Below are 10935 nucleotides of genomic sequence, written 5' to 3'. Positions count from 1 at the left end.
GTTCTATATACGTTGGATGTTGACGTTTTCTACAGAGAGGCATATATTCCAAGGGCTGCAAAGCTTTGTATTCTCTAATTAGAGTGCACCAAGGGTTAAAAAATGCACGCAAAATTCAAGTAAGAGTTGGTTCAGAATTGTTGCCATGTCTGACAAATGGCTGTGTTTCTTGTGAATGAGAGACCTACCCAATTATGACATTGTATCTTTTGTAATATAAATGCATCTTGAAAAATATAGAAAAAATAGCATTATCTCTCAAAAGGCATTGATGTATATATTAATTTGCTGTAAATGTTATTGCCAACTCAATTAATCTTTTATTTATTGTAATAATGGTTCTCTATCGGTGTTTGCATAGTAATTAGATTTGCCTTTCATGTAATCTCAAAATTGGCTAACAAGAGTTGAATCTCTGCATTGTAACTTGTCTCGATTGGATGATATTTTAAATCTAAGTAATGCTTATTGGATTTTATATTTTTTACATCCAACTATGTTGAGATGATCTTCTCTCGAATAAATCATATGAATAAATGTGTGATAAACACTACAATGGTACCACAACTAAGTAGTGACATTGTTACATGGGTAGTGGGCTGCATAGGATCGCCAATAGGCAAGACAAAGAATTTTAACTGCGTCAGTACACAAAATTGTCCCATCAATACTCCAACTTTTAAAGATGTGCTATAATTCCATTCCTACCATCAAGTACAAAAGTATTGTGCATATCACAATTATGAAACAACCCCCAATTTCTTAGAGAAAAATGGTCTCCATCTTTGATATTGGGTCAAACTATGTGAATTTAATAAATGCTCACTATATTGGTGTCAAATAAACACTCCCTATCTTACACTTGAATAGTGCAAAATGTTATGCCCCTATTTCATGGGGGGTCCTTAAAACATACACAAAACATGATTGGGACACAAAACATGTTCATGTATCATTATAAAGAATCGGAAGTCAAATATGACCTATGAGACCAAAAATATTACATTTCACGTGATACGTGTAAAAGTGAGTAGCAACTCTCGATGGGACAAAATGGTGAATAGAGAGAGTGAATCATAGAATAAGGTTGTGAAAATGTGAATGGTTACAAATGATGAATTTTCTTCATAATATAGGCCAAATATGTCGTTGGGGTGGCTAACTATTGGGCTAGAAATTGGGTGTTCCCTTGGGACCATCCATTGGGACTGGGTTGTCCCAACCCAAGGTGGTGCCTCCTTTGGGATTGGGATTGGCATTGAGTACCAGTTAGTAGAGCCAATCTCGATCGAAGCTATCTTGACTTGCTCTTGCGTGGTCAGCTCCTCTCCATCTTCTTGTTCAAGCTCCTCTTGAGCTCTTGTCGCTCAAGGAGAACCCCTTTCTCACCCAAGGTCTTCGGGTTGGGCGGTCCCCCAATCACCCACTTGCTCCATGATCTCAATCACTTCCTCCCAAGTTGTTGATTCCCATTTCTCGGCTTCCTCCCTCAACGAATGCTGCAATCCATCGAGAAACCCATCACAATCATCAATACCAATCATATATTTCATTAATGTTTTATAATTTAAAATATATAGGTCGAGTTTTCCCCTTGCTTGAGGAAAAATCCTTCATCCTCGAAGGTTCATCCCTTGGGCTAAAAATTTCTTGCACTTGTCGCTTGAAATCGTCCCAACTCTTGATGGGCCTTCTTTGGCTTTCTCAAAGGTACCACTCCTTGGCATCGTCCTTGAGAAACCTACTCGCATCATCCACCCATGCTTGTGACAACATTCGACACCACTCCAAGTGGCTTTCCATGTCAATAATCCACTTCTCTAGTATTGACAACTCCCTTGTCCTCACATACTCCCATGGGGAAACTCTCTTGTAGCTTCCTTGGTGTGATTTCTCCTCCATATAACCAGAGAAGTGAACCATCCATTCTTGGTCCATGTTAGATGATAGCCATTGAAGAAATATGATGAAGCAAAGATACACAAGATTAGTAGTCGCTTATAAAAATTATAAAAATTGAGTATGAGACCATAAATGTTAATTAACCATAGTTGTAGGGAAAAGACTCTACATCAATGTTATACTTTATAGTTATTGTTGAGAATCAAACTCAACTTCCCTAGTGTGGGAACATACCTTACTATACACTTGTGGGAACACCCCACCTCTTAGTTTCATAACTAGTGTGTTATAGAACCTTAAAGTTCTATGACACATATTTAGTAGGTAGAGGGAGAGGGAGAGGGAGATAGTCAGTGATAGTCGCTCATGTGAGCATTGAAGTACCTGACAGTCCTTTATGGACTTGTATAAAAGTGCTCCCTGAGCACATTCTATGTACAGAATATCGAGGGTATTATTTTGAATAGAGTTTTATGTTCTGCTCTCTCTCTCTCTCTCTCTCTCTCTCTCTCCTGTGTTAAGCTTCCATCAAACCTTCTTCTCTTTATTGTTACTATCCGGCAGAGCTGGTTTGGCATAAGCTTCCGCACACTAACTTTCACAATATTATTAGAAACACGTGTGACCCATAGAGGTATTAGCTATGCAAAGAGTTTAATACAAGTATATCACAAAAGTCAAGAACATACCCGATCATAGACTACCCAAACAAGTTGGAATATAGGATGGTAGGTACAAAAAAACTAATAAGAGAATAATCCTCTCATTTGGTTGGGTTCTTGACATTATGAAATAATGGTTTAAGATATGGGGAGTAAAAGATCCATTGGAGTTATGAGGTGATGCTCTGAAGTATGTGATCATTGAGGATAGATTACTAGAGGTACTAATGATGAAGTGGCAATTGCTAAAATATCAATATTGGAATATAACATTGCAAATATTAACCGAGATGATTGGCTCTAATACAAGGAAGAATATGTTAGAACATATACGATCACATCTCATTAACTACCCCTCATGAGCCTTGGCTCTTGGAGAGCCTTAATACTTATTGAAGATGTGCAATGAAAACCTAATGGAGGATGAATATACTAATTTCCTCACACAAGTCAGGTGTTGAGGTATCATCATGGCATCATCATTGAAAATTGAAGATGTGCAACGAAAACCTAATGGAGGATGAATATAACTTACTTATCGTATGCTTAGTGTTTAAGGTAACTCACAATAAATATGATGACTAGTTAGATGTGCATGATAAAGTGATTGTTATGCTCAAGTTTCCACCAAGAACGGTGAGCACAACTGCACATGCGTGCGTGCATTATTTTCACATCGAGAGATTTTACTGCAGAATAGTAACCCCCCTTCGTATGAAAGAGTCACATGTGAGTTGAGATATTGATTTGGTCCCATAGTTAAATTTGGCCTCCTCGTGGACGATAAAATATATTCTATTTTATTATATTCTCTCTCTCTCTCTCTATCATAAATCGTAATAAGTTTCTTGTGAAACTTAAAAGGATATCTATCACGTACACGCACACAGAATGCAACTATATACTCAATATAGTGAGATGCCTTCATGAACATTCTTAATCTCACACACTCATATATAACAAAGGACCAAATCGATTGCATTGCTTGCCAAGACTTGTCCTCAAGTTGCAAGTCATGAGCTAAATACTATTTTACATTAGAACTCACTGCAATTATGTATCTCTTAGTACATTTATCTCTATCATGCAATATACATTTATAAGGGTGGTCATTTATGTCCAATACCAAGCAAGATCGACGTGGTTGTCATGCATGTGTTCACATGCCTCTACAAGCATCATATATTGACTAGTGCATGTAATGTGCATTTCTATCCAAGATCTCAAAATTTTATCAGTGGGAAGGAGGTGTTTCCTACCATGATTGGGGTCAACTAATTAATGGGAGACCCTGACAATTATAACGCTTAGCTTTAGTGAAGTTAAAAAGGGCAAGTAGGTAACAAAATGCATGATTAGCTTTTTGACGAGTGGGAGGGGGCAGGCGAGCTAAGTGTCATTATCAGCCATTAGATATATGAGGGTATCATCATCATCATTATTATTTTTGGCGATAAGTTGCGGGCCAAACGGAATAGAAAGAAGAGACAAAAAGATAGGAGACTGATAACTAATCAATTAACTAATGAACTAATTAACTGCTTAATGAAAGGATCAATTCAAATTAGCTCATTAATTTTAAGTAATCAAACTTATCTCTACTACCGACACTCTCAGAGTAGAGCAGAAGAGAAAGAATAGAAGCCGACAGGGAAGAAGAAGAAGAAGAAGAAGAAGAGTTAGAATAGAAACGGAGCAAGGAGAAAGAGACAACAGTTTGAAGAAAGAATCGATGAATCTGCTCCGGATCTGGTTTCTTCTCGCTGTTTCTGCTTCTCTCTTGGCTTCCTTCCTCTGTATTGTGGCCCTGTTTGGAGGTAGTGACTAAACTTCTTCGGCTTACCTGTCGGTCTTCCGATTTTTCAAATCATCAAAAACCTACATTGTTTTTTGTTTGGGTTTTCATTTTGTTCTTGCTATTGGTGTTTCAGGAAGATTTCCTTATTCTCTTCCTGCTCCCGTCTCCTCCAGAGATCGAATCGCACTTCAGAAGCTTCACAACAGTTTCCGGCAGTGTGTGGTAATGTCTGATTCTCATCTATCTATCTATATACATATATATCTTGCATTTTGTTTCACTTATTCTTTTTTGGCCACAAATTTCTGTGGTTTTGATTCAATGTAACTTATTTGCTTCCCTTTCATTGTTCAAAGTTTATTCCTTTTTGATCCTTCATCATGCCATTGCTCATTTATTTCAGGGGCTATTTGGCTGTCTACTGTAGCACAGATGTGTAGATCTTAGTAATGAATGACCATTGATCACTTGGCATACATGTGTATTTATGCTTAAATGCTCATTGATGTGTTGACATTGAGCACTTGGCATACGTTTGGATTTATGGCTAGAGACTCATTGAAGTATAGCCATTAATTACATAGCATACATCTAGATTAATAGGGCACTCATTGCTGTGTGCCCTATTAATCTAGATGTATGGAACTCTTCAAACACTCTCCAGACTGCATTTGGCTACCTAATCTAGTATTAATGAGCTCATCCACATGTATGACATATGAACAACCGGATTCACTCCACTTGCAAAGACTTTTCCCCAATCTAGGGTGCCTAATATGGCAAGGATTGGTCATTTGTGATTGATCACCTGTCATACATCTGGCATTATGCTGACGTATTGTCCAAGGTGTATTTGATGTCCAGGGTTTAAGGATACACGTACATTGATCACATTGTGTTAAGAATCAGGTAAGTAATTAAGCAAGGATTAATTGGTACCTAATTATGTGATTAGTTGATAAGCGGAAGATTAAGTGATATGTGTGTGTGTGTGTGTGTGAGAGAGAGAGAGAGAGAGAGAGAGAGAGAGAGAGAGAGAGAGAGAGAGATACACTTATGAACAGCACAAGATGGGGGATGAGTAACTATATTAAATTAGCTTTATCATCATCATCAGCATTAAATACAAAAATACCCACAATGAGGTATATATACATCTCATGTGCAAAGGTGCACATGTGAGTAGAATATAGGTACTAATGTGTAAGTCCTATATTAAATGTACTTAGGAGTGGCGGATCTAGAATATCCCACTTAAGTACACGGTCCTATTTAAGGCGTTATAGTCAACACTTCTAACTAGATTCTATCTAGATAACTATGAAGTTACATGGTTGACTAATTAACTAAACTAAGTTGAGCTTGATCTCTCAACACATTGCATATATGTGCATTTAGGATTAGGATGAATTTGTCATTGGTGATTGGTCACATATCATATGTGTGAATTTTTTTTGACATACACTCCAACGTGACTTTGATTTCTTGGGTTTAGAGATCCATGATCATTGATCACATTGCATACATGTGAATGTATACTTGTGCAGATTTCTTTGAATTTTAAATCCATGATAAGTCGAGGTTTAATTGCTCTTGTTTGTGACAATGGCGGTACCAGAAATCCAATGGGTTTGGACTACAAGCTGAATTCAAAGATGAATGCCATTTTATCATGAAATTTCCCAGCCACACTGTGCCCAAGTGGGTATGCCCTCCTTGTTCCTCCAATTTTTCTTTTCTGATGTGCATTTTCGATTCCATTTATTACTGATTAGTTCTCAATATGCATTAACAGAAGGACCCAAAGACAGGACAGCTTGAAAGTTTGAGCTATGTTTTTAACCTTTGCGAGGCATTGATTCTGTGGGAGCAGGTTGATAGCAATCTAATGTAATTTGTTTATGTAGCAAATGTTTCTGGTGAATTGAAGTACCAGCTGAATTGAAATTTGTAGATACGGAATACGAGTACAATATTGACAAAGGAATACATTGATGCATTGCCAAATGGATGGGAAACCTATGCTTGGAAGAGGATCAACAAGGGGATAACTTTGTATTTCCTTAAACCATTGCTTCTGTTTCCTTAATTTTGTGATGGAGGTTCAAAACCAAAAATTATAATGTTGAATTCCATCTGAAATGATATGCTTATTCTATCAAATGTTAACTCTTGTTGGGAGAATAAATTACAAGAATTTTTTTGTAAGGTGTAGATGGTCAACGAATCGCTAATCTATTTATCCTATTGACATATATACTCAATATCCCTAATCCTGCCATCTCGAGGTCCAAGAACCGACGACAGAATTTATTCTTTTGTCTCTGTATGTAGCTCCTTGAGTTGCGTTGATCCTTTAAACCATTGGCAATATAGTCCATGGCTTTCCATCTTATTAGCTAAATCTGAAGGCATTAAGGATGTGACTTGTCTTTGATAATATAGTTTATGATTTTTGGTATATAGGGGGATGCATTGAAGTTGATTTTGATCATAGGCATAAAAAAGCTAGCTAGTGACACCTTTCACTATTTGATAAATGCCAGAAACAATTGTGAGAACAAAAGCCTATGCGAGGAAAAGCTGTCACTAGTGTTACCTCAAGATCCCCCATTCCTCCCTCGTGAATATGGAAGGTGTGCCATTGTTGGCAACTCTGGAGACCTTCTTAAAATGAAGCTTGGGAAAGAAATTGATGGATATGATGCAGTTGTCCGCAACAATGGTGCACCTGTTGCAGTATGAATATTCAACATGCCTTTGATAATCTTGAATTAAGTCTACTAAGTTTTATTTATTAATCATAGATAATTCAGAAATTTGCAGAATTATACTGAATATGTTGGAAGCAAGAAAACTTTTCGCCTGCTGAACCGGGGGTCTGCCAAAGCCTTAGATAAAGTTGCAGAACTGGATGGTAAAGAACTGTAAATTGATGAACTAAAATGATTGTTGATAAATCCGAGTTTGAAAAATCTTAGCTTTTATGATAGTTAATGTGCTTGCTAGGTACTGGAAAGGAGATTTTGATTATCAAAACCACAATTCATGACATCATGAACAAAATGATTAAAGTAAGCACTACCACCCCCTTGTAAATAACTGTTTGATCAGAGGTTTACAAATAATTAAATGCCGATCCTTTAGTCAATGATTTGAAGGTGGAAGCTTAGTTATTAATAATGATTTGCTCCTTAAGCATTTGATGATTTTGGAGGATCATGTAAGAGCAGGAAGTTCCTATAGAGAACCCGGTCTACCTAATGCTTGGGTCATCACTTGGATCTGCTGCTAAGGGCACTGGTTTGAAGGCTGTTGAATTCGCTCTTTCATTATGTGAAACAGTTGACATATATGGCTTTACGGTAGACCCAGGCTACAAGGAGTGGTGAGCTGTCATAATCAATAACAGTGCTAGTCTTATTCTCTTACATGTTTCCATTATCTGTACAATCGACAACAAGATGATTGTTGTGACTTAAATTGATTCCAGGACAAGATACTTCTCAGAATCCAGGGGTGGTCATACACCACTTCAAGGGAGGGCATACTACCAGATGATGGAGTGTTTAGGAGTAAGTTCATATACCAGGGTCACACTCTTGATTACATAATTGACCTAACAAACATGTTTTACCAAAAGAAATCATTAATTACTCGCCACCGAGAAGGCTAGACTCTTACATAGTAATGCCTGTGCCTTTCGTTCCAGTTGAATAGAGAATCTAGTAAAAATATACATTTGTGTGTGTATGTATATTTATATGCATGCATGCACTGGAGCCTGCAAGGAGGGAGATATTTAGGTTCATGTACATGCATGGATGCATGTATGGACATATGTATGCGTGCATGTGTGGCATCTTGCACATACGGATGTATATATGCATACATGTATGCATGTGATGGAGGAGGAGATTAAGATCAAGCGATCATCACTTTGCCTTCAGATTGACGGTGTGATTTTGTATATGTTCGTATGTATGTATGTGTATATGCATGAATATGTGTGGATGCATGCATGCATGTTTGTATTTGTGTAGCTCCAAATCATAGCTATCTAGGCTTGTTTTAGTGAGGTACCCTCTTAATATCACTTCTCAATAGCTAATGGGCATACTCTAGCCCTTCAACATACTCCTAATATTATTGTTATGTGAATGCTTACAACAACTTCCATAGAATGCATGTGAAATTTCTGACATCTTTCTTTGTATTTTCAGTTTATCACTATTCACTCTCCAATGCGGGAGGCAAGTAAACACACGGTTGTCAATGTGCCTGACAAGGAGACCCTATACAATGCCAGATTGGCTGCAAAGAAGCTTGAAGGGTATGTTTCCTCTACCAAATTTTGTGCTAAATAAAATGGTCTGTGATTTCCTGGAATTAATCCCAAAGGAAAAAGCTCTTCCAAAATTGTGTCAAAGAAAGAGGATACTCCTTTATTTCTGGTAATTGTGTCTAAATGAAAGCTGTGTGTCAAAAAGGATGCTCCTTAATTTCCTAGACTTGTTTCTAAAGTACTTAGATTTCTCGGAATGGTTTGTATGTGAACGTTTTTTGTAATGTTCCCTCAAGGAACTCATTTGTGTTTTAGAAAGATGCTCGTTCATTCCAGATCGTGGGTTAAAGAAAATCCTTAATTTCTTGGAAATTTGTCTAAAGAAAAGCTTTTGTTAAATTGTGTGCTGAATAAAGGATGTTCCATGCTAAGTAAAGGGTTTTCCACAATTGTGTGAAAAATACAGGAAAGCTTTTCCTAATGGGGGTCCATTGAGTTCATGTGCAATGTGGGCAGTGCGAGACAATACAGCGAGGAAAGTGCCGAAAAGGAAATCTACCAGAGAGCACTACCAGTCCCTAGGCGGCGTAACATTGTATCCATTAGATCAAAGTAATTCTCAGCAGCTACTTTGTGTCACACCTAGAACGACTTTAGTGTAAACTAATTGATGCCTTTGTGAAAATGAAGAGAGTTTATATAGTTATGTCATCAAAGAGGCTTGGTATTTTTCATCAGTTGGAGTGAAATTTGTGTGATGGCAGTGTAAAATTATTATTCCACGATGTTATACACTGTATTTTTCCCATATATCCTCTGGTCTTTGGCCCGTCCATCGGTTCTTCTTTCCTCCCATGTTACAGTCTTCCCAAGTATATGAGTTTCTTCCCCTATATATTGGTCACAAACACTTGTATCATTTGTAAAAGATGAAATGTTAAACCCTGGTCTCTCATGTGATTTGCTGACCTTTGCAAATCACAATAATAAATTTCATGTCTCTCTTTCTCTCACTCACACGTGTGTGTGTGCTTGTGGGTAGTCTGGACACAAATATGGCATGGTTATATGGTGTGCATGGTCCTGGAGTATATGTTTGTACATAGTTTGATTGTGATGTAAACGCATGGCATCATGTTTCTATTACACTTGACAAGTTCAAGAATGAGAAGTTTTGCTAAACTATTGTGAGTGTGGAAGTGGTGGATTTGAACAATTAACTTGCAAAGAAAAACTTGTTACCAATCTTGATGCAAGGAAAGCTGATACAGATTAGAACAAGGATATAGGTTACATGATTGTATTTAAAGTCAGAACTAGAAGTTCTACCATTATGATGTGGAAATGTTGTTTGTACATGATTGGATTGCATCAAAGGTTCATTTAATCTGTGTGCAAAACTATCTTGGAATTAATTCAAAATGATTGTAAACCTCAAGAATTGTTTAATTTGAGAAAGCACTTGAAAGGAGTAGAAGTCACTTGGAGTGGTTGATGTGGCAAAGTGAGTATTTCTTTTAATCCAACCAAATAAGTGTATGACTGTGGCATTTATTTCTCACATAAGAGACATGAAGGCCACCAGTACAAGTAGCTAGTGCAAATAAACTAATCAATGCAAACAATCTACCTTAAGAAATTGAGTAGAGGTAGGTGACCATGAATAAAACAAGGCTGTTAAAAAGCTTATTTATGAAGGTTTCGTTAGCAAAATCCTTAAATGTAAGTAGGTGATCTCATCGGTTTATAAATCTCACTAGACATTACGCATACATCCATCATGGTGATCAATCTCCATAAAAAAGAAGCAAGAGCAAATATTTCTGTTGATTCCATCAACGTTTCAAGATACACATGAGGCGGGAACAACGAGCTGATCAATGCATTGAGGTAGTATATAGGGTGAGTGAAGAATATACCAACCTTTAATGAATCGGGAAGGTGACGATGAATGGAAGGAGGAGACGAATTTTTTATCGGTGAGAAGAGCTCGGATATGAAGAAGGGTCTCTCGCTTTGGGGGTTTAGGGTTTAGGGTTTCTCCCAACAACACGATCGGTCGGGTGGATCAGGGCAGCAAAAAATGCTTGAAAATTTGAGGGAGCAATCCATCCATCCGAGGCAGCCCAAAGTGTGAACACAAAAAACAAGTAGCAGAGACACTGAAGAAAAAACACCTTCCTTTTCCTCTGTCTCTCTCGCCTTTTCTCTGTCTCTGCTTCACCTTGTACAATTAAAGGCAAACAGAAATTAACAAAACCCATCTATCTGTGCCTGATTGATTGCCT

General features: G+C 37.4%; 1 protein-coding gene across 2 annotated transcripts; it reads left to right on the top strand.

The window, feature by feature from the left end:
- Positions 1–4181: 4181 nt before the first annotated feature.
- LOC147865343 (Glycosyltransferase family 29 (sialyltransferase) family protein) lies at positions 4182–9457 on the top strand. 2 transcript variants are annotated; one of them, XM_087318122.1, is made up of 12 exons: positions 4182–4381; positions 4496–4584; positions 5981–6067; positions 6158–6235; positions 6317–6417; positions 6909–7101; positions 7189–7279; positions 7372–7436; positions 7596–7750; positions 7856–7937; positions 8586–8695; positions 9114–9457. In XM_087318122.1, exons 1-12 carry the CDS (start codon positions 4297–4299, stop codon positions 9307–9309), a joined length of 1332 nt encoding a protein of 443 aa, XP_087174248.1. In that variant the 5' UTR covers positions 4182–4296; the 3' UTR covers positions 9310–9457. The 2 variants fall into 2 exon arrangements, with proteins under 2 accessions (XP_087174248.1, XP_087174249.1); XM_087318123.1 differs by lacking the exon at positions 4182–4381 and having other exon boundaries at positions 4490–4584; positions 5981–6063.
- The last annotated feature ends 1478 nt before the right edge of the window (positions 9458–10935 follow it).

Source organism: Azolla caroliniana, unplaced genomic scaffold (genome assembly GCF_043228905.1).
Source record: "Azolla caroliniana isolate FFs.n. ecotype wild unplaced genomic scaffold, voAzoCaro1.0.p SCAF_4, whole genome shotgun sequence".
NCBI classification, from domain to species: domain Eukaryota; kingdom Viridiplantae; phylum Streptophyta; class Polypodiopsida; order Salviniales; family Salviniaceae; genus Azolla; species Azolla caroliniana.
The sequence above is the reverse complement of the archived record's forward strand: the minus strand, read 5'-3'. Positions and strand labels throughout refer to the sequence as shown.

Excerpts from the sequence above, each read along its gene's own strand:
- LOC147865343 (XM_087318122.1), top strand. The coding sequence starts at position 4,297 with ATGAATCTGCTCCGGATCTGGTTTCTTCTCGCTGTTTCTGCTTCTCTC. Across the intron at positions 6,068-6,157 it reads GCCACACTGTGCCCAAGTGG|AAGGACCCAAAGACAGGACA; the intron begins GTATGCCCTCCT and ends ATGCATTAACAG. Across the intron at positions 6,418-6,908 it reads ATCAACAAGGGGATAACTTT|AAACAATTGTGAGAACAAAA; the intron begins GTATTTCCTTAA and ends GATAAATGCCAG.